The sequence below is a fragment of the Acipenser ruthenus genome, chromosome 32 (assembly GCF_902713425.1).
Source record: "Acipenser ruthenus chromosome 32, fAciRut3.2 maternal haplotype, whole genome shotgun sequence".
Lineage (NCBI taxonomy): Eukaryota > Metazoa > Chordata > Actinopteri > Acipenseriformes > Acipenseridae > Acipenser > Acipenser ruthenus.
The window spans coordinates 1,207,501-1,234,080 of NC_081220.1; the positions used below are offsets into that span (position 1 = coordinate 1,207,501).

A 26,580-nucleotide genomic window follows, 5' to 3' on the forward strand; every position below is an offset into this window, starting at 1 on the left:
CAGTAAAGGCATTTGTGTCTTCTGGCCCAATTGAGCTGAAGAGAGATGGATCCCTTCACTTTATGCCTAGAAGCGGTAATATGCATGATGTGAACACAATTGCAGTTCAAGTAAAATATATAACTATCTCTTTATATTCCACTAACTATTTCTTTCTTCTCTTGCAGGCCAATTCAATGTGTGGTCCCATCTGGGAGCTGCAATGGCTGTGTGTTCAGTGGTTGTCTTTGTAGCTGGAGTTGTATATTTTTGGAAAATGCCCAAAAGTGTGTATTGATAAATAAGTCTTGCTTGTAAAGACTGTTTGGATTGTGTGTGTTTTTTTTTTTTTTTTTGCTGGGTGCTTGACTAATTCTACACAGATTATAGATTGGTGTGTGTCAGAATGGCCATGTTAATGGGATTCTCTCCTCTTACTGCATTGAATGCTTTCCTTGTTTCCTGATCAGGCCATTCTCAATATGGTGTGTTATTCAAGGACTCTTCATTAATTCATTGTGAATGCGGGGGCAAAGACTTTCCTCCTCTATGGAGCTGTAACCCTATTTTTATATTCCTTCTTGCTTTTGACATGCTACTTTCAGTATGCAAAGTTTAGGGTGAAATTATCAACACTCCTTATATATAATACCATGTTATAGCATCACAAAAAGTGTGTAGATTTATATGGGCTGGTTTTTTTTTCTGTTATGAATGCAAGTTTTTATAGTTTTCACTGCGGTTTATACGTCTTTTACTGGAAGTGGTCCCTGGTGAGAGCTCCAAGTAAGGGATTAGTTTAGCTTTTCAGTTCTAAATACTGTGTGTACACATGAGTCTTATTTTACTGAGGAACTAGTTAAACAAACCACTACTTGGCAATATGTTCTCCATGTTTGTTTTCACTGTGGTTTATATAGTCTGTTACTGGATAAACTCATTTTACGAAACATGTTCCATAACAAACCGGTACACCCGATGCGGGGAATCTTTAGATCCGCGCACCAGTCTGAACCAGAAGTTCCATTCTTTGAGCTGTTTTGGTAAAACAGGAGAACTAGATATATATATATATCTATATAGAGAGAAAGAGAGCTCGGTATTATTGGAACTGAATTCACTTCACCCGCTGGCAACCCATTGTGTAATGTGTTTACATTATATAGAGGACGCTGAGTTTGATGCGAGTCTCGATCAAGCACATTCATATTATTAAACCTGCTCGCAGACTCTCCGGCGCCGTCACTCTGAGTGCTCTTTGAAACGGACTGAGTTTGTATTTATATTCATGTTGGGTTAATCAGAGATGACTATCGGCAGCCCGTCTGTAGTACTACCGGAGATTTTAATTGCACAGTTTGTACCGCTCTGTGCAGCGCCGTCCCGTTTGTAACACGGTAAGTGAACTGCATTCTGCTAAACAAAACATCACAACAGCAGCAGCAGCGCCATCTACTGGACAAGACCCAGACATACACCTCTTGCTGACCTGGGGATCTCTGGCACTGCTCTGGCCTGGTTCTCCTCCTACCTCTCCAACCGCACTTACCAGGTAACCTGGCGTGGAGCAACCTCCACACCTCACCCTCTCTTAACTGGAGTCCCCCAAGGGTCAGTCTTGGGTCCTCTCCTGTTCTCTCTCTACACCCGCTCCCTGGGCCCCCTCATCGCATCCTATGGTTTCTCATACCATTTCTATGCTGATGATGCTCAGATTTTCCTCTCCTTCCCCACCTCTGACTCCACCATCTCCTCCTGTATCTCTATCTGTCTGTCTGCTATTTCCTCCTGGATGCACTTGCATCACCTCAAACTCAACCTCTCTAAATCTGACCTCCTTTTCTTTCCCTCCTCCTCCCCCTCCTCTGATCTCTCTATCACTGTTCCTCTGGAATCTACCACACTCTCTCCCTCTTCCTCAGCTAAGAACCTTGGAGTCACCCTGGACCCCTGCCTCTCTTATTCCCAGCACATCTCCACTCTGGCACGCACTTGCAGATTCTTCCTGAGCAACATCCGAAGAATCCGACCCTTCCTCACCAACTATGCTACCCAGCTCCTGGTCCAGGCCCTGGTACTCTCCCGCCTAGACTACTGCAACTCCCTCCTGGCTGGCCTCCCTGCGTCCGCCACCCGTCCGCTCCAGCTCATCCAGAACTCTGCTGCTCACCTGGTGTTCTCTCTACCTCGCTTCGCCCACGCTACTCCACTACTCCGCTCGCTCCACTGGCTCCCGATCACCGCTCGCATCCAGTTCAAGACTCTTGTACTAGCCTACAGATGCCTTGATCAGACTGCACCCAGCTACCTCCAGACCCTCATCTCTCCCTACACCCCCACTCGACCTCTCCGCTCCGCCTGCACTAGAAGACTGGCTCTACCTCCGCTACGCTCCCCTGCCTCCCGAGCCCGCTCCTTCTCCACCCTTGCTCCGCAGTGGTGGAATGACCTTCCAACAGATGTCAGGACTGCCCAGTCCCTGACCACATTCCGGCGCCTCCTTAAGACTCACCTCTTCAAACAGCACCTGTAGAACTCCTCTGTTGTATCCTGGGACACTATCACCCTTCATTTAAATATGCTTTATTTTGCTCTTATCTGCCCCCTATTTTACTGCATTTAATCCTGTACCTCAGAATATTGTAATCTGCCAAGTGTTTAATCTGTAGTATTTTGTACTTAATCATATCCTGATGTAACTATCACTATTTAATCATATCCTGATGTAACTTTCACTATTATCTGCTGTATTATTGAATTGTGGTTTGTCACACTTGAGAATTATTGTATTTCTTGTTCTTATTGTATGACTTATATTGTAACACTCGAATGTATTTGTATTTGCTTGAGATTGTAAATCGCCCTGGATAAGGGCGTCTGCTAAGAAATAAATAATAATACACGTTGAAACAATGATCCACTTCAATATCTACAAAGCCTAAACAAGACACTATTAGCGAAGCCCCGAAAAAGAAAATATTCTACAAAACAGTTTAAAATCAAATATTTAATGGTTAATCTAACCATTTTTAGTTACTGTGGAACTACTTCTCTCAGTGGAAGGTGACATAAATAAAAGTTATTAAAATAAAGTTTAAAGTCTTCTTTATTTACCAACAACAACACACTCCTAGGCCCATTTAATAATAGCAATAATACACTCCAGGGTCTGTGTGTTATCATGAGATATATCACCACTTCCTGGGCGGTTGAAGAACTCGACTTCGTCTAGTGCCTCCCAACGCACCCAAGGCGTGGTGATATTACCTCATGATAACACACACACCCTGTCGTGTATTACTGCTTCATTAATGTAGTCATTAGGTTTATATGTCACATTCCTTTGTTGTCACTGTATTGATTTAGATATTCGGGTTGGATCCCTCGGAAGCCAGCGGAACTCCAGCGTTTCTACGACAACCACTGATAACCCCTCCCGTGATGATCGGCGCTGCCATGACAACCCATGACATCACCCGCACAAGTTACAACACGGCGAGTCATTTTTTGTAGCACAGTATTAACGTGTTATTGTTTTCACAAAATAACATCAATAAGATTATCAGATCACCTGCTAGTGTGTACTAAACAAAACCTCAAATATCAGTGAATTGATACAGAGACAAGCCGTGGCACCAGCAAGAGGTTAAAATGAAATGAATAAATAAATTACGACATGAAACAAAAATACATGTGGGTGTATTTTAATCAAAAATCCATGCATCCATAATTCTGATTATGATCCCACAGCTAATTCTTTACAAATTATCAATTTCTATGTTTCTCGGAGTGCTAATGTGGTGTACATATTAATGGATTTTAGAAATCATCTATGCTAGTCTGCCCCTCAAACAGTTTTAAATATAATTTAGATTTAAATGGCAGGTAGTATATAAATCAATTTCTAAAACAGGTCGCATTTTGTAATTTAAATAGGCCTACGTATGAGCTACCAAAACGTATTTTTGTTTCATGTCGTTATTAATGTATTTACTTATTTCTTTGGTTAAACTTGAATCCAGCCTTACATTTTAACTTCTTGAAGTTACCACAGCGTGTCTGTGTATGAATTACTGACGAGTAATATTTGTGATTTGATTACTCTAGCAGATGAACTGATAATGTATGGATATTTTTTTGTGAAAACAATACAATATTAAAAAAGAAATACTACAACATTTAATAAACAAATAAATTATACACCAAACTGTAGCACATTTGTTTAGTCTTAATATCATAACAAATATACTTATTATAAATACGCACTTCTTTTTATTTGTTGGAAAACGGTCTGTTACTGAAGTAAAGTATTTTTTTTAATACAGTGCTATTTGAGTATTTAAAATATGGTTATCTTCAAAATTAAAATGCCAGCAACGGTGTGTTAATTTAACGAAGCGCCTAACGCCGCTCGGAACGTTCGCATTTTTAAATCCTAATGGTCTCTGCTCAGCTGAGTGGAATGTTCACGAGCCGGTTGCCTAGCAGCGTCTCCCCCTCCTTCTCTGCCCCGCCCTCTCGCCCTCTCTCGTTGCTCCAGCTAGGAGTTCAAATTTAGCTTCGTTATATTAGCGCAATTCTTTACTAACTTTTACAAATTAGCTTATTAGAAGCTTCGTGTTTTTAAGATGGTTCAGGTGCAGTCCGTGCAGACTGACTGGAACATCATTACAGTATACCGCACTGCTCTTTTTAATGCTAAATATGTACCTGGTATTCTATGTATTATCTACAATTAATAATTCAGCTCTATTCATATTCAGAATGTAATACAGTATTAAGACAGGGTCCAGTATTATAAATAAATAAACACGCTTTAAGAGAAACAGCAGTGATGTTTATTGTCCATTCCCATACATTCTCTATATGTTTCTACATTGTGGTTGCACAGGGACAAGGGACTCAGTGATGTTAAAAAAAAAAAAAAAAAAAACTAGAGCCTACAATTAACCAATATATAAAGGAAGGTGGTAGAAATATATTGCCTGTGTGCAGTACCTTAGACTTTTCTCTATTAAATGTCATTTGCCATGTGTCTGTCCAGTTCTGAATGCTGTCTAGATCATTTTGAATGACCTTTGATGCTGCATCCAGGGCGACTTATAGTCGTAAACCAAAATACATTTCAAGAATCACAGTACAAGTAATAATACAATTAAGAGCAAGATAAATACAATGACTTTGGTTCTAGCAAGTACAAGAATGACAAAATACAATTCAATAACGGAGCAGATAACAGTGTCAGTTATAGTTACATCAGGATATAATTAAATACAAAATACTACAGATTAAATAACACTTGACAGATTAGAGTACTCTAAAGTACAGGATTAGATGCAGTAAAATAGGGTGCAGACAAGAGCAAGTAAAGCGCATTTAAGGAAGAGTGATAAGTGTCCAGAAGGAAAAACAGAGGAGTTCTACAGGTGCTGTCTGAAGAGGTGAGTCTTGAGGAGGTGCCGGAAGGTGGTCAGGGACTGGGCAGTCTTGACATCTGTAGGAAGGTCATTCCACCACTGCGGGGCGAGGGTGGAGAAGGAGTGGGCTCTGGAGGCAGGGGAGCGTAGAGGAGGTATAGCCAGTCTTCTAGTGGAGGAGGAGCAGAGAGGTCGAGTGGGGGTGTAGGGAGAGATGAGGGTCTGGAGGTAGCTGGGTGCAGTCTGGTCAAGGCATCTGTAGGCTAGTACAAGAGTCTTGAACTGGATGCGAGCGGTGATCGGGAGCCAGTGGAGTGAGCGGAGTAGTGGAGATGCGTGGGAGAAGCGAGGCAGAGAGAACACCAGGCAGGCAGCAGAGTTCTGGATGAGCTGGAGCGGACAGGTGACGGACGCAGGGAGGCCAGCCAGGAGGGAGCTGCAGTAGTCTAGGCGGGAGAGTACCAAGGCCTGGACCAGGAGCTGGGTGGCATAGTTGGTGAGGAAGGGTCGGATTCTTCGGATGTTGCTCAGGAAGAATCGGCAAGTGCGTTCCAGAGTGGAGATGTGCTGGGAATAAGAGAGGCAGGGGTCCAGGGTGACTCCGAGGTTCTTAGCTGAGGAGGAGGGAGAGAATGTGGTAGATTCCAGAGGAACAGAGATAGAGAGATCAGAGGATGGGGAGGAGGAGGAGGGAAAGAAAAGGAGGTCAGATTTAGAGAGAATCTGACCATCATCAGCATAGAAATGGTGTGAGAAACCATAGGATGCGATGAGGGGGCTCAGGGAGCGGGTGTAGAGAGAGAAAAGGAGAGGACCCAAGACTGACCCTTGGGGGACTCCTGTTGAGAGAGGGAGAGGTGTGGAGGTTGCTCCACTCCAGGTTACTTGGTAAATGCGGTTGGAGAGTTAGGAGGAGAACCAGGCCAGAACAGTGCCAGAGATTCCCAGGTCAGCGAGAGAGGATAGTAGAATTGAGTGATCGACAGTGTCAAATGCAGCAGAGAGGTTGAGGAGAATTAGGACAGAGGACAGAGAGGCTGCTCGGGCAGAGTTTAGTGAGTTGGTGACAGACAGGAGGGCAGTTTCAGTGGAGTGAGCAGAGCGGAAGCCAGATTGGAGAGGGTCGAGCAGAGAGTGGTTGGACAGGAAAGCAGAGAGCTGGCGGTGTACAGCCCGCTCGAGGGTTTTGGAGAGGAAGGGTAGGAGGGAGACAGGACGGTAGCTCTGGAGGGAGGTGGGGTCGAGGGTAGGTTTTTTGAGGAGGGAAGTGATAGAGGCTTGTTTGAAGGCAGAGGGAAAGAGACCAGAAAGGAGAGAGGTGTTGAGAAGGGAGGAGATGAAGGGAAGTAGAGCAGGAGTAGCAGCTTGAAAGAGGTGAGTGGGGAGGGGGTCCAGGACACACGTGGTGGGTTTGTGACCCTGGAGCAGGGAGGAGAGGTCAGAGTCTGAGAGGGGAGAGAAGGTGGAGAAGGAGGGCGAGATAGTAGGGGATGTAGTGGGTGTAGGAGTTGGAGCAGGAGGGGGTGCGGGGGAGAGAGAGGTGTTAAAGAGTTTGCGGATATCTGAGATTTTAAAAGAGAATAAAGAGGCAAAGTCATCAGAGGAGATAGAGGAGGGAGGAGGAGGGGTGGAGGGTTTAGGAGGGAGGAGAAGGTAGAGAATAGTTTATGTGTGTTGTTAGTGGAGGCTTGGATTACAGATTGGAAATAAGTACATTTAGCAGAGGAGAGAGTAGAGGAGAAGGAGGAGAGGAGAGTGCGGTAAAGGTCTAGGGCAGCAGGGAGTTTGGTTCTCTTCCATTTCTTTTCAGCAGATCTCAGTGTGATTCTTGCTGAGCGGAGCGGAGAGGAGAGCCAGGGATGGGGAGGGGAGGGGCGAGCAGGGCGAGATAGTAGGGGATGTAGTGGGTGTAGGAGTTGGAGCAGGAGGGGGTGCGGGGGAGAGAGAGGTGTTAAAGAGTTTGCGGATATCTGAGATTTTAAAAGAGAATAAAGAGGCAAAGTCATCAGAGGAGATAGAGGAGGAGGGGTGGAGGGTTTAGGAGGGAGGAGAAGGTAGAGAATAGTTTATGTGTGTTGTTAGTGGAGGCTTGGATTACAGATTGGAAATAAGTACATTTAGCAGAGGAGAGAGTAGAGGAGAAGGAGGAGAGGAGAGTGCGGTAAAGGTCTAGGGCAGCAGGGAGTTTGGTTCTCTTCCATTTCTTTTCAGCAGATCTCAGTGTGATTCTTGCTGAGCGGAGCGGAGAGGAGAGCCAGGGATGGGGAGGGGAGGGGCGAGCAGGTCGGGAGGTGAGGGGACAGAGGGAGTCGAGGGAGGAGGTGAGGGAGGAGAAGATGGTGGAGGTAGCAGAGTCTACAGAGAGTTGTGAAAAGAAGTCGATAGGAGTGAGGTGAGAGAGAGCAGTGGAGGCAAGGACAGAGGGGGGAGAGAGAGCGGAGGTTACGGTGAGAGGTGACAGTGGGGGTAGGAGGAGCAGGGAGAGGGGGGAGAGACAGAGAAAAAGAGATGAAATAGTGATCAGAGAGGTCCAGGGGGGTGACAGAGAGGGTGAGGGGCAGCAGGCCCTGGAGAAGGTGAGGTCCAGTTGACGGCCAGCTTTGTGGGTAGGAGGGGATGGAGAGAGACAAAAGTCGAAGGAGTGAAGGAGAGGGAGGAATCCGGCAGAGTGGTTGGGGTTGGAGAGATGGATATTGCAGTCACCTAAAAGGACAGTTGGGGCAGACAGAGAGGGGGGAGGAGAGTAGATAGTCGAGTTCATCTAGAAAGTGAGCGAGAGGCCCAGGGGGACGGTACAGTACAATTAGCAGGAGTTGACAGGGAGAGGTTAGTTGGACTGCATGAAATTCAAAGGTATTAACAGAGAGTGAGGAGAGGTCGGAGGGGACAGAAAAGAGTAAGAAGGGAGAGAGGAGAAGACCAGTCCCACCTCCCTATCCACTGAGATGCAGAGTATTGGACAGGACGTAGAGAGAGGACAGGGCAGCAGGAGTTACAGTGTTATCAGGGGACAGCCAGGTTTCAGTGAGAGCAAGGAAATCGAGAGAGAGGTGGGAGGCAAAGGCAGAGATGAAATCAGCTTTGTTAGCAGAAGAGTGACAGTTCCAGAGTGCACCAGAGAGTGTGCGGGAGGGGGGGAGAGGCAGAGGGATGAGGTTAGAGGGGTTGGAGGAGCAGCGGCGGAGAGAGGGCAGAGGACGAGGACGAGAGGACAGAACAGGGACGTGAGAGACAGTCATAGCAGGACAGGTAAGACAAATAGGTACAGTGGGAGCGGTGGGGTGGAGGGTACAGACCTGAATAGTAGATGGCTTCTTCCAGAGCGCTGTTAGGTTCTGATCTATTCGAACAGCGTCTCGGCGCATTCCTCCCCTCGCTGGACTCCCACAGCTAGACTCCCGGCTCTTTTGTTGAGGCTCTTCTGTTTCCTGGCGCTTCTTGCTGGCGTGGAAATAGGCTCAATAATATATATATATATATATATATATATATATATATATATATATATATATATATATATATATATATAACAACTGCGTGGCAAAAGAACCAACTAAACTGTGTGGAAACCAATCAAATAGCAAATCAACTTCTAATCAATTTAACCACTCACCTGGTACTAATCACACACTAACTCAGCTAATTCAAACAGCACCTTACAATGGAACTGAATGGAGTTAATTTATAAATTACTTGAAGCAGGAACTTACCTATCTGCCTCGGTCCCTGGTTCCTGTAGACTAAATACATGCAATTCGATTTTTCATTTGGTATTATTTGTATTGAGGCAGGGAGGCTGCAGTTGTTTCTAAGCGACAATGAATCTGGAATAACATTCTTAGGGTTCGTGTCATACGACTTTGTCTCATCAAAGCTGTTTCTGGTGACGTGCAGTGGATTATATTTGGAATCTTTGGTTCTGTCGTTCAGCATTTTCAGACGACAAATTAATAGCTCAGTTGGTTAGAGTGAAAAAAACTTCCACCAGTCAGACCGGCTAGCTCAGTCGGTAGAGCATGAGACTCTTAATATCAGGGTCGTGGGTTCGAGCCCCACGTTGGGCGTCCTTTTTAAATACAAATTGTAGATGTTTCTTCGAGGCAACGGCGCAATGTCTGATTCTGTTCACATTGTATACAGTATTGCAACACAATTACTTATTGGTCATTGTCATATAGCAATTGCTATTGTAAAATGCATGCATCGTTTATAGCTATAACGATACTGAAATAAATAATCTTACTTTTTTGGGTTGGCTTCAAACCGTTTCTTTTTTTACAATTGTCATTACATCTTTCATGGAGCAACAGTTGTTATGTGCGTAATAAACCCAATCGGCCCTTGATACGACAAATGTGCTGAAATAAATAACACAGTTTTCTATTGTAACAAGCACAGCTTGTCAGGCTGGCCAAGTGTTCTAAGGCACCAGACTCAAGGACTCTGTCTTTCCAAAGAATTGTGTTTTTTGGTCTCCGAATGGAGGTGTGAGTTCAAATTTCACTTCTGACAGTTCAATTTTACTTATTTTTAAAAGGAATACTTGTGTTCATTTTACTTTAAAAGATTGTTTCAAGGAAATCAACAGCTGATACCAAACTCATGTCAGCACTCAATACCATTTTAATTTCCATTTTAAATCAGACTAAAATAGTGTTCCTAACACAGATTGCATTTTTGTTGTAAACAGACTACTTGTTAAAGTCACTGAAAAATATTTTGTGTCCAAACATGTGTTATTTAACTTGATTGTTTTAATATTCCAAATAACATATTACTTTGAAAAACATCTCCGTCTACCACTGGATCGTGGTCTCAGGCTGGGATGCGGACCATTGAGAACAGTATAAACGATCTATTAGTGGAAGTAGCTTACATGAGTAATGCCCTCGTTGAAAATGCTGGGATGATCCCTACCGTATGCTCTGGACGTTTAACAGTTTGGTCTCTGTATCGCAATCGGTTAGCGCATTCGGCTGTTAACCGGAAGGTTGGTTGTTCAAGCCCACCAACCCACGAAAGTAAGATTATTTATTTCAATATCGTTACAGCTATAAACGATGCATGCATTTTACAATAGCAATTGCTATATGACAATGACCAATAAGTAATTTTGTTGCAATACTGTATACAATGTGAACAGAATCACATGGCTCTTGTATTGACATGTTGTTTTGAGAAAGATTGGAACAAACCAGCTTTCTTTCATTTGGAATGAGACTGAATTAGTGGGGAGTCTGTGATGTAGGGAATACAAGTGAATATTATTAATGTGTTCAAAATATACATGACAAGTGACAGTGATATGAATGAAGAATTGTACATTTCAGTAAATCCATTTTTATTTGTATTCACATTTCACCTATTATATACACACACATAATCAGTGATCGGAATATTCTCTCATCTAAAACGGCATCAATGTCAATATCTTAACTGTCAAGAGGATGTATGCGGCCTCGCAAGATATGCTGACGCCGAAAAACTCTGTTAAAATCAGCATGAAAGAGAAGCAGCAACAGCTGCCGAGCCGTCTGGAAATGTGATTCTACGAATAGATTCCACCCACTCAAAGGTATGGATACATTTTAAACAACAACTAAGCCTTGTGTTAGAACTATCTGACCTGCTGCAACTAGTGTCAATGTAGTAATGTGTCAAATTAAAGTTAGTAAGACTTACGCTATAACTAAGCTAAGTAAGAACTTACACACAGCTGGTGCAACCCAGCCCAGGATTCATGGACATCTTCATATGAGAATCAGATATGAAAAACATGAGTGACATTTTTACAATTCTTGGAATAACTGAATGATGTTTCAGAATTTAGAATAGATGGTATCATCACTACATTACTAGATGACCCTGTAGTCACAACAAAATCAGTTTGTTTAAATAGACTAATATTGAATCCATTCCTACATGTAACTGTGTGTTGTTATTGAGCTCAGTGTGTTTGTGTGCAGTTGAGCTCCTCCACAGGCCGTGTCCCGTTTCACTGCCTTCACCCTCAGCACCTGCAGTAGGTCCCAGCTGCAGCAGTGCAGTCGCTGTGCAGTCCTGCTGAGGGAGGTTTTTGTACGGGTGTGTATCACTGTGTGAACACAACACTACTGCTGGGGTAGTGGAAACTCTGACAGTAGTAATCTCCTGCATCTTCAGCCTGGACTCCACTGATGGTCAGAGTGAAGTCAGTCCCAGATCCACTGCCACTGAAACGAGTTGGGATCCCAGACTGAAGGTAACTTGCAGCATAGATCAGGAGTTTGGGAGCTTCTCCAGGTTTCTGTTGGTACCAGGCTAGGTAGTCATTAGAGCCATCATTGTACACTGCGCTGCTGACTTTACAGCTCAGAGCGACTGTGTCTCCTGGGAGAACAGATTTCACTGCTGGAGTCTGAGTCACAGTATACTGTCCACTGGATTCTGAAAATAATAAATAATAACATAGACAATTATAGAACATTATTGATTTAAAGAACAAAAACACATTACATTTTAAACTGTTTTTATTTTTATTTTTTTAATTTTCCCCTGCTTTACTTTCAACAGTTATATATGTATCAAGAATTCTCTCAGAAATAGATCTTTTTTTAAACATGTTTTTCTATATGATTCTTACCCTGAGTGCAGATGACAAGTGCCCAGATGAAGATGCTGATAAAAGTCATTGTTGTTGTGGATTCTGTTGCCATGAAGGGCAGCTCTCAATCATGAAGTGTTAAACTCACAGGGCTATAAACACTCCCAGAGCACTGAAGCATGTGCTGCCAATGCAAAGTGTCTTTTCTATGCAAATTGTCTTCCTTGGCACAGCAGCCACTTGTAGACAAGCAGTGGTGTAAACACAGGCTTGGTGCTGTGTGTTCTGACAGAGCAAGATTAGCAGTTTAGCACGGTTGGGATGGGAAGGGTCAGACTGGCAGGTGAAAAATGATGTGATTGGGATTGCTGTCAGTCTGGGGCTGTGTTGTAACAGCCTGTTTTATTACTGTGTCGTTACTTCATACAATGAGTGCTGTTCTGGCTTTCTCTTTGGTAGTGTTCATAAGTACACCCTGTGCAGGATTGGGTCTGATGGCTTGAATGGAAATTGCTTAATACAATGAAATACTGTCTTATTCACTTGAGTTTGCTGAAGGATATTTAAATATGTTTTAATAGAAATCATTTTAAAAATATGATGTTCAGTGAACTGTTTTACATTATGGAAATCAGTGGTGCTGTGTGTTTTGTAAAGCCCAAAATAACACACCCCTACAGATTGGGTTTGAACAAGTGCCTGTTTCCCTCTTGTGGTAAGTGTTAGTAACTGCAGTCTTTGCTGTTCAGGATCAGTTTAATGAAGATGCAATCCCTTGGTTTAAAATGTGTGCTCCACTTTCATCAGCCTCTCACAGTAAAAGTCATTGCAGGAGAAAGTGGAGTAACATATGGGACACGGGCATGAACGGACAGACTGTGTGAGCTGATAAAAACTCAATTAGCTATCTGTATGATGATTTGTCTTTTTTAGTTCGTTTTTTAACAACTGTGATGAGAAGATTTATTTAAAGTGAAGTCAAATCCAAAAACAGTTTTGAGTTAATCTGAGGGTGTGTTTCTTCACTGGTATTGAGAATACAATGTAAAGATGCAATTAGCATAGTGGGGCAATGTGGGCACCTTTGAAAACATTCGTCCTTTCTGATTCAGTCTACTCTGAATACTCACGCTGTCACTGTGTGGTCCTTGTCCCAGTTTGCTCACTTTGCAATGAGGATAATGAGGCTGCATTAGAAAACATTCCTCCACATTGCTCGATGTCTTCTCATACAGACTGTTTGACTTCTCAACCTGTCACTGTGTATCTCTGTTACAAGCTGTCACTTTGTATCTCTGTTACAAGCTGTCACTGTGTTTCTCTGTTCCAAGCTGTCACTGTGTATCTCTGTTCCAAGCTGTCACTGTGTATCTCTGTTACAAGCTGTCACTGTGTATCTCTGTTTCAAGCTGTCACTCTGTATCTCTGTTACAAGCTGTCACTGTGTATCTCTGTTACAAGCTGTCACTGTGTATCTCTGTTACAAGCTGTCACTGTGTATCTCTGTTCCAAGCTGTCACTGTGTATCTCTGTTACAAGCTGTCACTGTGTATCTCTGTTACAAGCTGTCACTGTGGATCTCTGTTACAAGCTGTCACTGTGTATCACAGCAGCCACTTCTACACAAGCTGTGCTCTTAAGTTTAAACTCATTTCCAGCTGATGCAGTTTCTTTGCCTTTCAAAAAACCACAAAGAAAAACAAATAGCTTATAGTTTTTTTTGTTGAGTTTGTACAAACACAGCTATTTCTCTCTCTTCTCCCTCCTCTCAAACAATTCATCTTAGCCACAGCTGTGATTATGTAGCTTTGTTACACAGTAAAATAATTATTAATTGTAAATTTTTAAAATCAGACCTGCAGATTAACAGATCCATCATAAACTTTGTGAAATCAAATCCATTCAAGAAGCAAACATTTTGATTTTTTCTCAGAGGACGCCAGGTTAAGAACCATTGCTCTGGATTAAATAGCATCATTTTATTACTCTCTCTCTCTCCCTCTTGTGGTCACAGACTGTAGTGCAGTCTGTGCTGCCATAGATTCTCATATCATAAGAAGCTCTGCTGTCTCAACTTACTGTGAATATTTAAAAAAGTAAAGAATATGAAAATTCCTCTAAAAGATGTATTGAATTCAGTGTTTTAATTGGCTGAAACAGCCCCCTGTTTTTCTTTTATCTAGATTAAAGCTGGAAAATACTTCCAGTACAAGCAGTAGAAAGAATGCGTGCATATCATGCAAGGATGTGAGAAGAGAAAAGAGTAGGGATGAAACAGAGGAACAGAGAGCAGCAGAAAGCATGCAAGTGGAGTATAGGGAGGAAGAAAAGGGAAGCAGAAAAGAGCAAAGAAACAATGAGAAAGTATAGGAGAAATCTTTCAAAATGTCATGAACCAGAACCACAACTTAATGAGAATCATTTGACAAACTCACCTCTTTTCAGCTCAGTCACTAGGGAAGGCAGTAAGTGGAGTAAACCGGGCACTTCCAAAGAGCCCCAGGAAGAAAAGTGTCGTGGTAAAGAAACTGGCAACTCAGTTTGGTTTGGCTCTGGTAGATAAGCACGCTTCCACACAAAGAGCTGAAGTTAGTGAAACAGAATGTCAGGTTTGTGCATTCTATGAGATTGATTGTGTGTCCCGTCAGCTGCCTGGATGAAAAGACTGCATCACTATCAGAAGAGAGGATGCACAAAAAAAAGAATGCACAAAAAAGTGCTCCTGATGACGGTTCTTGAAGCTCACCGCCTCTTCAAGAATGAATATCCTGATATAAAAATCAGAACATCAAAAAAAGTCTGCAGCATCGCGCCCTGTGCACGTTCAACCTGTCTGTCTGTCGTTACCATGACAACACAGAGATGCTACTAGATGGTTTGAAAAAGGTTTGCCAAAATATCCCCAATGGAAATCTCCTGGTCATTGGGTCACTTTGCAACTGGCAGATGAAATGCTGCCTTGGCCAGTGTGACACATGCCAAGACCTTGCTAGTTCTATCAATCAGGTAATACAAGGCAATGATAATGAAGATACAATTGTACACTACTACCAATAGATGGCTAACAATAAAAAGGAAGTGCTTGAGTCAACATTACACGATGCAAAGGAGGAGCTCAAACCCAGCGCCCCATTCTGCAGAGCCAAAGTTTTATTGCCAAGGTGCAACTTCACCAAATCAAGACACTGAAGATGAATTGAAATGAATGTGAAGCTATACTTCAGGAAGATTTCTCAGAACACTTCCCTATAAAGCAGCAAGCTGAAATAATGTGAGCTCCCTGTGTGTGCTGCTAGGCTGTGAAATTACTCTCTCTCGCCCTCCCTCTTGTGGTCACAGAGTGTAGTGCAGTCTGTACTGCTGGGATGTGGAATTACTCTCTCCCTCTTGTGGTCACAGAGTGTAGTGCAGTCTGTGCTGCTGGGCCGTGGAATTGCAACAGAAATCCCTTCCCATGCTGGTGGAATGACATGCTGTAACCACTATGCTGACACACACTGATGTGAGTCTGCAGGAATAACTGGGGTGTGGGACAGACAGCTTACAGCAACTCTCAGAGAGGAGAGCAAGGGGAGAATCATTGTGTTTAAAATGCTGGTCTGCTAAAGGGACATTTTAACATTCTTTAATTTTCACTGGCAGGGGTGGAAGTTGCAGATGTTGAGATATTAGAGTCAGTGTTTCCCAGCATGCATCACTGTGAGCAGCTCCTTCCTCCAGACACAGACCACACTGTAGTGTTTAGATGACTGGGTGTGAGGAGCCTTGTGTTAACAATGGGAGAACTGGGCTGACTGGGGAGGTAACTGCTGCCTATTTCAATTGTCTTATTAATGTGCTATTACATTATGGACAGCAGTGGTGCTCTGGCTCCCTCTTGTGGTCAGTATTAATATCTGCAGTGTGTCTCTCGGAGGTCAAGTGAATGGAAGCTATAGTGCTGCTGACAGTAGTAATCTCCTGCATCTTCAGCCTGGACTCCACTGATGGTCAGCATGAAGTTTGTTCTTGACCTGCTGTCAGTGAATGGAGCTGGAGCTCCAGAGACTCGGCTATTCAGTGAAGAGAAGAGGAGTTTAGGAGCTCCTCCGGGTTTCTGCAGATACCAGGCTAGACTGCTGGTAAAACCAGAGCTACTGGATCTGCAGTTCAGAGTGACACTCCCTCCTATAGAGACAGACTCCACTGTGGGACTCTGAGTCAGGACAATCTGACCGCTGGATTCTGAAAATAAAAACACAGAACATCAACCCACTGAGTCAACAGCCTCGTCAATTAACTGCATTCCACTGTGTGCTGAGGAAGCGCTGATATTAATAATAATTCATAATAATGAGGATTTCTTACCATGAACAGAGAGTGCCAGTGTGCAGAGGAGGAGCCCCAGTGAAGCCATGTTCTCTGTGTGTCTCAGTGACTGTGAAAGGGCTCAACTGTCAGCTTTAAAAACCCTGAGCAATGGATCAGTGCAGTTATTCTAGCTGTTGTGTAGAGCAGTGAGGCAGGCACAGGTATGCAAAGCACCTTCCTTTATACAAATCCTGTCCCAGGCAGTTAGATGAGATCTGAGCCGTGAGCACCAGTGGGGCTTCATAGGGTTGGGCCACTTTTACTGTTTTCTTCTATTTTTACCCCAGTCAAAGCTCTCAGTATATCACTGCTGTCTAATCTGTGTGTCTGTCTAAACTGACAATAATGTTCGTGTTTGTGTCATTATTTCAATCCTATTGAGAATTAAAGGGTATGTAGTGCCCTACCCCTAACCCTAGTGTTATACCTTCCCATGTGTTGCTGCTGCTGTACAAGTAATGGACCTGTCATTTTTCTTTTCATTGTTCTCATTTTGACAGCTTCTTACTCTTCTAAATGGAACATCTACTTCACTGTCTTTCACAGGCCTTTCCAAGATGTACCTTGAACTGCTATGAGTGCGTTATCATGATTTCAATCATGCTAATATTTAACAAGCCAGGGGAAAAGATAGAAAACTCATGTATTGATTTCTTTATTGATTGATTGATTGATTGATGTGTGTGAAAGGGCGGACACAGTGACTGATCACACTCCATTGCCATGGCAATCCCAGCTCACTGAGAAACACATGGCTCTTGTATTGACATGTTGTTTTGAGAAAGATTGGAACAAACCAGCTTTCTTTCATTTAGAATGAGACTGAATTAGTGGGGAATATGTGATGAAGGGAATTCAAGTGAATATTATCAATGTGTTATAAATACTGCAAAATATACATGACATGTGACAGTGATATGAATGAAGAATTGTACATTTCAGTAAATACATTTTTATTTGTATTCACATTTCACCTATTATATAAACACACATAATCAGTGATCAGAATATTCTCTCATCTAAAACGGCATCAATGTCAATATCTTAACTGTCAAGAGGATGTATGCGGCCTCGCAAGATATGCTGACGCTGAAATCAGCATGAAAGAGAAGCAGCAACAGCTGCCGAGCCGTCTGGAAATGTGATTCTACGAATAGATTACACCCACTCAAAGGTATGGACACATTTTAAACAACAACTAAGCCTTGTGTTAGAACTATCTGACCTGGTGCAACTAGTGTCAATGTAGTAATGTGTCAAATTAAAGTTAGTAAGACTTACACTATAACTAAGCTAAGTAAGAACTTACACACCTCTGGTGCAACCCAGCCCAGGATTCATGGACATCTTCATATGAGAATCAGATATGAAAAACATGAGTGTCATTTTTACATTTCTTGGAATAACTGAATGATGTTTCAGAATTTAGAAAAGATGGTATCATCAATACATTACTAGATGACCCTGTAGTCACAACAAAATCAGTTTGTTTAAATAGACTAATATTGAATCCATACCTACATGTAACTGTGTGTTGTTATTGAGCTCAGTGTGTTTGTGTGCAGTTGAGCTCCTCCACAGACCGTGTCCCGTTTCATTGCCTTCACCCTCAGCACCTGCAGTAGGTCCCAGCTGCAGCAGTGCAGTCGCTGTGCAGTCCTGCTGAGGGAGGTTTTTGTACGGGTGTGTAGCACTGTGTGAACACATATCTACTGCTGGGTTCGTGGTAACTCTGACAGTAGTAATCTCCTGCATCTTCAGCCTGGACTCCACTGATGGTCAGAGTGAAGTCAGTCCCAGATCCACTGCCACTGAAACGAGCTGGGATCCCAGGCTGAAGGTTACTTGCCCTATAGATCAGGAGTTTGGGAGCTTCTCCAGGTTTCTGTTGGTACCAGGCTAGGTAGTTATTACCATATACTGCGCTGCTGACTTTACAGCTCAGAGTGACTGTGTCTCCTGGGAGAACAGATTTCACTGCTGGAGTCTGAGTCACAGTATACTGTCCACTGGATTCTGAAAATAATAAAATAGAAAATTATAGTAAATGATTATATCACATTAAATCACATTTTTTCAGTTTGCCTGTTTTACTTTTAATACTTATATATTAAGAATTGTCCCACAAATAGATTTTTATTTAAACATGTTTTTCTAAATGATTTTTACCCTGAGTGCAGATGACAAGTGCCCAGATGAAGATGCTGATTAAAGTCATTGTTGTTGTGGATTCTGTTGCCATGAAGGGCAGCTCTCAATCATGAAGTGTTAAACTCACAGGGCTATAAACACTCCCAGAGCACTGAAGCATGTGCTGCCAATGCAAAGTGTCTTTTCTATGCAAATTGTCTTCCTTGGCACAGCAGCCACTTCTAGCCAAGCAGTGCTCTTCAGTTTAAACTCATTTTCAGTTGAAGCAGTTTCTTTGCCGTTCAGAAGAAACACTGAAAAAAAAGTTTATCTAGCAAACAAAAGGAAAAAAAATAGCTTATAGTTTTTATTGTGTTGAGTTTGTTCAAACACAGCTATTTCTCTCTCTTCTCCCTTCTCTCAAACAATTAATCTTAGCCACAGCTGAGATTATGTAGCTTAGTTACACAGTATAAATAATTATTAATTGTAAAATATTAAAATCAGACCTGCAGGTTAACAGATCCATCATTAACTTTGTGAAATCAAATCCATTCAAGAAGCAAACATTTTGATTTTGCACATTGCTAATGTTGAGTGAAAAGTTTCCAGTTTTTTTGTCCTGTGGCCCCCTGGACTGTCTCTGAGGACCCCAGGTTAAGAACCACTGCTCTGGATTAAAGAGCATCATTTTATTACTCTCTCTCTCCCTCTTGTGGTCACAGAGTGTAGTGCAGTCTGTCTGCTACAGATTCTCATATCATAAGAGGCTCAGCTGTCTCAACTTACTGTGAATATTTAAAAAGTAAAGAACATGAAAAAGCTAAAAGATGTATTGAATTCAGTGTTTTAATTGGATGAATCAGCCCTCCTTTTTCTTTTATCTAGATTAAAGCTGGAAAATGCTTCCAGTACCTGCAGCAGAAAGAATGCGTGCATATCATGCAAGGATGTGAGAAGAGAAAAGAGTAGGGATGAAACAGAGGAGCAGAGAGCAGCAGAAAGCATGCAAGTGGAGTATAGGGAGGAAGAAAAGGGAAGCAGAAAAGAGCAAAGAAACAATGAGAAAGTATAGGAGAAATCTTTCAAAATGACATGAACCAGAACCACAACTTAATGAGAATCATTTGACAAACTCACCGTCAAAAGTTCTCTTTTCAGCTCAGTCACTAGGGAAGGCAGTAAGTGGAGTAAACCGGGCACTTCCAAAGAGCCCCAGGAAGAAAAGTGTCGTGGTAAAGAAACTGGCAACTCAATTTGGTTTGGCGCTGGTAGATAAGCACGCTTCCACACAAAGAGCTGAAGTTAGTGAAACAGAATGTCAGGTTTGTGCATTCTATGAGATTGATTGTGTGTCCCGTCAGCTGCCTGGATGAAAAGACTGCATCACTATCAGAAGAGAGGAGGCACAAAAAAAAGAATGCACAAAAAAGTGCTCCTGATGACGGTTCTTGAAGCTCACCGCCTCTTCAAGAATGAATATCCTGATGTAAAAATCAGAACATCAAAAAAAGTCTGCAGCATTGCACCCTGTGCACGTTCAACCTGTCTGTCTGTCGTTACCATGAGAACACAGAGATGCTACTAGATGGTTTGAAAAAGGTTTGCCAGAATAACCCCAATGGAAATCTCCTGGTCATTGGGTCACTTTGCAACTGGCAGATGAAATGCTGCCTTGGCCAGTGTGACACATGCCAAGACCTTGCTAGTTCTATCAATCAGGTAATACAAGGCAATGATAATGAAGATACAATTGTGCACGACTACCAATAGATGGCTAACAATAAAAAGGAACTGCCTGAGTCAACATTACATGATGCCAAGGAGGAGCTCAAACCCAGTGCACCATTCTGCGGAGCCACAGTTTTATTGCCAAGGTGCAACTTCACCAAATCAAGACACTGAAGATGAACTGAAATGAATGTGAAGCTATACTTCAGGAAGATTTCTCAGAACACTTCCCTATAAAGCAGCAAGCTGAAATAATGTGAGCTCCCTGGATCACAGAAGGAGTGCCTCTGTTTCCAGCAGTTCTCACAGCTCAGTCTGTTAGTACTTCTTATGTTGTGCTCAGTGATGAACGGCAACATGACACATTTGCAGTTGTTTGCTACAATCGGGCTATTCTTGATGAAGCCTCAACTTCAGCCAACATCTCTAACTTGCACATCTTTTCTGATGGTGCTGCGAGCCAATTTAAAAACAGATTCATCTTGTCCACCCTTACCATGCTGAGCAATGTACACTGTAGTCTGCATCGAGCTGATTGGAGCTTTTTTGCCACAGCACACGGCAAAGGGCCAGTTGCTGGAGTTGCAGGTAAAGTAAAGCCTGCAGTTTGGAGGCGCATTCTGCAAAAGCATGCTGTTGTCAACGTAGCAGAAGAATTTGCTAAGGTGGCAAAAGAAGCATGCCCAAATGTGAGCATCAAAGCATGTGGTAAAGAAGGCACAAGATGAATGGGCAAACAAGTGGGAACAGAACTGTCCAAAGAAAACTCAGCACAGTAGGGCCATTTGTGGAAGAAATTCAGCCTGACTGGAAAGTGGTCAGTGCGTTTGGCATTGTGGATCAAGCAACAGCTATGGTAAAGTATCCATTCAAAAGCATTGAATTGTCAGTAAATGAGTACTGCATTGTTATGTATGAAGGCAAGTGTTCCCCTGGCATAGCTGATGAAACCATACCGGCCCTGCCAGAGGAGCTCCTCAGTGTTTTGCAACCATGCAAAGGGGGCTGGAAGTGGCCGACACAAAAAGATGTAACGTGGTGCCTTGCTTCATCTGTTCTCAAAAGGATTGATGCCCCAGTACCTGTGAATCCCCGGGGAGTATATGCCTTTCAAGAAAACATTACAAACTCTGCAGACACTTCACTGTGTGAGCGCTTCAGCTTGCGCTGTGTTCACATCCATGCATTTTTCACAGTGGTTACGTCAGTTACAGGACCTGGTTATGTCAGGCACGTCATGTTTGGGGTTCTAGTAGAGGGTAGAATAGGAGTGGTGTCAATTGTTTCCTTACATTTGAGGACCAGACACTGTTCATTATTTTGTGCAGTTCAACATGTATAATCGCCTATTTATTTCACAAGGCTTATTTTGTTAATATCAATTTTATGATATGTCAGTTACCAAATAAAATTATTCACTGATTATTTCTAATTTCATATTCACTTGAATATATGCACGCTAGGATTTATCCATAGGTAAAACTACAGTAGTTTGGCCAATCTCACTTTAGGTAGTACTGTTTGAGATCAAGAAACATACATTTTCTGCTCTAAGTTACATCAGTTACACTTTGCCCATCTAAGCCACGGTGCCCCGCGTCACTTCAAACCTGCGGCAGAGGCTTTCAGCATGGTTCTAACCAGTACACCCTGGAACTGAAAGTGAAGGGTCTGTCACTCCCCCTTCTCCAAGGTATCAAATGTCCCTACTGACGACCCTTCCAGCGCCTAGCCTTAACCATGTCTCATTGCACACAACCGTCAACATTTCAACATCAGCTTGGAAGTTTGACAAAATCTCAGAGCTGTAAAATGTCATACCTTATTAATTCTGTATTGTTTGTTGTCAAAAACAGAGCACTGTTGGTGTTTCATTATGTGTGTGTTTTAATTTAGAAGCCTCATGTTTGTGCTTGTGCTGTGTCTGTGTAAATGTGTGTGCATACGAATGAACTGGAAACAATGTCATGTTTTCTTGTTTGAAATGAGCTAGCCAAAAAGAGGCAGCTTTATTTTCCACCATGCTGCATTTACGAGTGTACTTATTAACAAACATTTCCATGTTGTGGGTAATTATTCAACACTAGCTGGTGTGGTCCTTGCTTTGTTTAACAAAAGCTCTATTTTATAATCTCATGATTAGTACTCACTTTAACTTAAGAAAAGCCTTCAGTATGCAGTTCTGGTGTAATAACCTGTCTTATTACTGGAATCAAAGGGAAATGAATATATGAGATATTTGAGTCAGTGTTTCCCAGCATGCATCACTGTGAGCAGCTCCTTCCTCCAGACACAGACCACACTGTAGTGTTTAGATGACTGGGTGTGAGGAGCCTTGTGTTAACAATGAGAGAACTGGGCTGACAGGGGTGGTAACTGCTGCCTATATCAATTGTCGTATTATTGCGTTATTACATTATGGACAGCAGTGGTGCACTGGCTCCCTCTTGTGGTCAGTGTGAATGATGGCAGTGTGTGCAGCTTGGCAGGGCATTGATGCCTGTTTCCAGGCTATACATACACAGAGAGGGATTCAATCAAACACTAAGTTCACAGTTTAATAGAAGAGTGGATTAGTTCTATTTGTATGTGTGTTCTAAGCGCTGCACTTCTGTTTCAATAAGTGTCACAGACAGTTCTATGAGATCTGAGCTGTGAACACAGGTGGGACTTGATAGGGTTGGGTGACTCACAGTACAGTTAGATTATCCTTCCTGTAGTTTTATGTTTAGCCTCTCAGTGCTTTCCTGCTCTCTAGGAGGGGCATTAGAAATCTGCCTGTTCAGAATGAACTGGCCCATAAGTGTTGAGACATGTGTGCCAGGGAGCTGCTGCACAGATAAGGAATGAAGGAGACCAGGTGGGTAACAAGGATGACACAGGAGGCAAGACAATGAAGAATAAACTGCCTTCAATAACGCTGATGTGCTGCTCCTTAATAAAAAAAAAATCACTCAGGAATGCAAGAATTCATCATTTATTTATTTTTATTTCAATTTAGAATCATTATTTTTTTTATTATAATAAGTTATAATCTGACATATATCAATCTAGTATTAACATTTATTTCAGTAATTAAGAATAAAGTGTAAAATTCTATTTCAAAAGAAGACATGGTTTGTTCATTGTAATTAACAGTAATTTGTGTCTTGATTTTCATCTTAACAATATGTTAAAGTTCGATGTTATTCATTTATGTATTAATATTAATTTTCAAAATACATTAAAACACATTAGATTGACACAATGAAAAATATCCAGCTGGACTCCACAGAGTCAGACAGTGTAACTACACATCACTGCAATACTGGGCTTTGCTGTTTGCTGGACTTCTTTTTTAATATGTTGTCCAGTGGATCATAAATAAATCAATCTCAATATGCATACAGTTCAATTGTTTTAAAAAATAAACATCATTCTGTTTGTATATAGAATGTGTTGCTGATGAAGTGGAATCATTAAAAGAGTAAAATGAAAAAAGTCAATAATACAATTTGAAGTTAAATATGCAATTTAATTATTTACATATACATTTACAGATAGAGAAATAAAATGTTTGGTTTTCAGCTTGTATTTAAGTATCAGAAAATGTTCACCTGCAGTTCTGCTGAGGGAGGTTTTTGTACGGGTGTGTAGCACTGTGTGAACACATATCTACTGCTGGGGTAGTGTTCACTCTGACAGTAGTAATCTCCTGCATCTTCAGCCTGGACTCCACTGATGGTCAGAGTGAAGTCAGTCCCAGATCCACTGCCACTGAAACGAGTTGGGATCCCAGACTGAAGGGTACTTGCAGCATAGATCAGGAGTTTGGGAGCTTCTCCAGGTTTCTGTTGGTACCAGGCTAGGTAGTTGTTGTTGTACACTGCGCTGCTGACTTTACAGCTCAGAGCGACTGTGTCTCCTGGGAGAACAGATTTCACTGCTGGAGTCTGAGTCACAGTATACTGTCCACTGGATTCTGAAAATAATAAAACAGAAAATAATAGTAAATGATTGAATAAAATGATTAAATCACATTCAATTTCAAGCCTTTTTCAGTTTGCCTGTTTTACTTTTAATACTTATATATTATGAATTATCCCAATAATAGTTTTTTTTAAAAAAGTGTTTTTCTAAATGATTCTTACCCTGAGTGCAGATGACAAGCGCCCAGATGAAGATGCTGATAAAAGTCATTGTTGTTGTGGATTCTGTTGCCATGAAGGGCAGCTCTCAATCATGAAGTGTTAAACTCACAGGGCTATAAACACTCCCAGAGCACTGAAGCATGTGCTGCCAATGCAAAGTGTATTTTCTATGCAAATTGTCTTCCTTGGCACAGCAGCCACTTCTAGCCAAGCGGTGCTCTTAAGTTTAAACTCATTTTCAGCTGATGCAGTTTCTTTGCCTTTCAGAAAACAACATGTTTTTTCTGGCAATCTAGTTTGAGTCTGTACAAACACAGCTATTTCTCTCTCTTCTCCCTTCTCTCAAACAATTCATCTTAGCCACAGCTGTGATTATGTAACGTTGTTACACAGTATAAATAATTATTAATTGTAAAATATTAAAATCAGAGCTGCAGGTTAACAGATCCAGCATAAACTTTGTGAAATCAAATCCATTCAAGAAGCAAACATTTAGATTTTGCACATTGCTAATGTTGAGTGAAAAGTTTCCAGTTTTTTTCCTGTGGACCCCCTGGACTGTCTCTGAGGACTCCAGGTTAAGAACCACTGCTCTGGGTTAAAGAGCATCATTTTATTACTCTCTCTCCCCCCTCTTGTGGTCACAGAGTGTATTGCAGTCTGTGCTGATGGTCTGTGGAATTGCAGTAAAATCCCTTCCCATGCTGTTGTGTTTTGATGACTGGGTGTGAGGAGCCTTGTGTTAACAATGAGAGAGCTGGGGTGGTAACTGCTGCCTATTTCAATTGTCTTTATACTGTGTTATTACATCATTCATCCCCATGTTCTCTCTGCCTTTCAATGCTATTCAAGCCTGATATCTGTTATTAATTGTTGTCTAAATTGCTATTTCAGGTTTTTCATTCCATCTTATTCGTATAATTCTGTTTGACACACACACATCCACAATGTTTAGAAATCACATCCTCGCCTTGTATTTAATGTAATATGCTTGTATTTAATGTATTTGCATTGTTTTTTACTGTTTGTATTTAATGTGCTATACCCTGTATTTCACTGTATTTAATGTATTATGCATTCTTTGATTGATTGATTGATTGATTGATTGATTGATTGATTGATTACACTATGTAACACAATTTTTGTTCCTGGGTAGTAAGTGTTATTTCCTAATTGCTTATGCCTCAAAAGTATAGAAAATGGCTATTATTCCCCACAAACTTTGCTTTTGTGACCAGGACAGTGATATTTTGAAATTTACCTATGAGAAAACGGGCGAATTTGTGTCTTTTCGTTCACATAAAGTCAGAAAAAAACAACATATGAATCCAAATTAACATGTATTTATACTAAAGTAATACAAAAATGACTACAAAAGATTTAGAAGTGAGTAGTCTTTTTGGTTGGAGTAGTATGGGTTTCTCTCCTCAGCTCCACCTCTGAAATTGTCATCTCGATCTACAACGTCTTCCTCGCTCTCTGACTTGCTGCTCTCTTCTAAAGACGGCTGCTCTCTCTCCGGAGGAGTGGGTACGGGGAGCTCATGGCAGTGTGGCACCGGGGCGATGGATGAAGGAAAGTCCGGATACGTGATAGCAGGTGCATTCTTGCCAGTCCGACGTTTGGAAGTGTCCACCATGCAGAAGTAGCAGTTGCTTGAGTGGTCAGTGGGTTCCCGCCAAATTCTTGGGATAGCGAACTTCATGGCTCTCTTTTCCCCTCTGTACCATCCTACAAAAATACATTTATTTCACCCATGACTAATGTGTAAGAGATTTTTCATATATGATATATTTTTTCAATAACATTGAAAATTGTAAAACATTTTAAAATTAAAAACTTTTACAATTTTAAAAATTTTAACAAATTTTATAACATAAAATTCCGAGCAACAATTGTCCATCTTACCTTCCAGAGTTTTTTTGCAGTGCTCGCAGGTGAAATGAGGTGCCCAGGGTTTGTCTTGATCCCCGACAGGCATGCCGAAATATGCCTTGTAGGCCTCATACATCTTAGCAGATGTTTCCACGGAGTACTTTTTCGCTCTTGTCTTGATAAGTTGGCCGCAGACATAGCAAAATGCGTCTGCCGGATGCTTGCAGCCTCTTGATGCCATCTCAGAAAAATGCAGATATGTATCCACTTAGGCAGCTGGAACTAAACTGAACTGGTGGGCTTAAGGCCCCTGTATTTATACTACTATTTATATTACTGGAAAGTTCTAGAAGTTACTCCAAGTTTACTCAGCACTGAATCTATC

General features: G+C 41.9%; 1 long non-coding RNA gene and 3 gene segments (V, D, J or C); 1 reads left to right on the forward strand and 3 right to left on the reverse strand.

Moving 5' to 3' along the window:
* LOC131703246 (uncharacterized) overlaps positions 1-70 on the forward strand; it is an 880-nt gene extending 810 nt beyond the window's left edge. Inside the window, exon 4 of the long non-coding RNA XR_009309737.1 lies at positions 1-70. This exon is cut by the window's left edge and continues 30 nt beyond it. This is a non-coding gene — a long non-coding RNA (uncharacterized LOC131703246).
* Positions 71-11,430: 11,360 nt separating this feature from the next.
* On the reverse strand, positions 11,431-12,135 carry LOC131703242 (Ig kappa chain V region K29-213-like). The segment is given in 2 exon segments: positions 11,431-11,822; positions 12,019-12,135. Coding segments are annotated over 2 exon segments (408 nt in total).
* A 5,745-nt stretch (positions 12,136-17,880) lies between these two features.
* On the reverse strand, positions 17,881-18,562 carry LOC131703284 (Ig kappa chain V region K29-213-like). The segment is given in 2 exon segments: positions 17,881-18,345; positions 18,499-18,562. Coding segments are annotated over 2 exon segments (456 nt in total).
* A 5,175-nt stretch (positions 18,563-23,737) lies between these two features.
* Positions 23,738-24,442, reverse strand: LOC117965202 (Ig kappa chain V region K29-213-like). The segment is given in 2 exon segments: positions 23,738-24,151; positions 24,321-24,442. Coding segments are annotated over 2 exon segments (453 nt in total).
* Between the last annotated feature and the right edge of the window lie 2,138 nt (positions 24,443-26,580).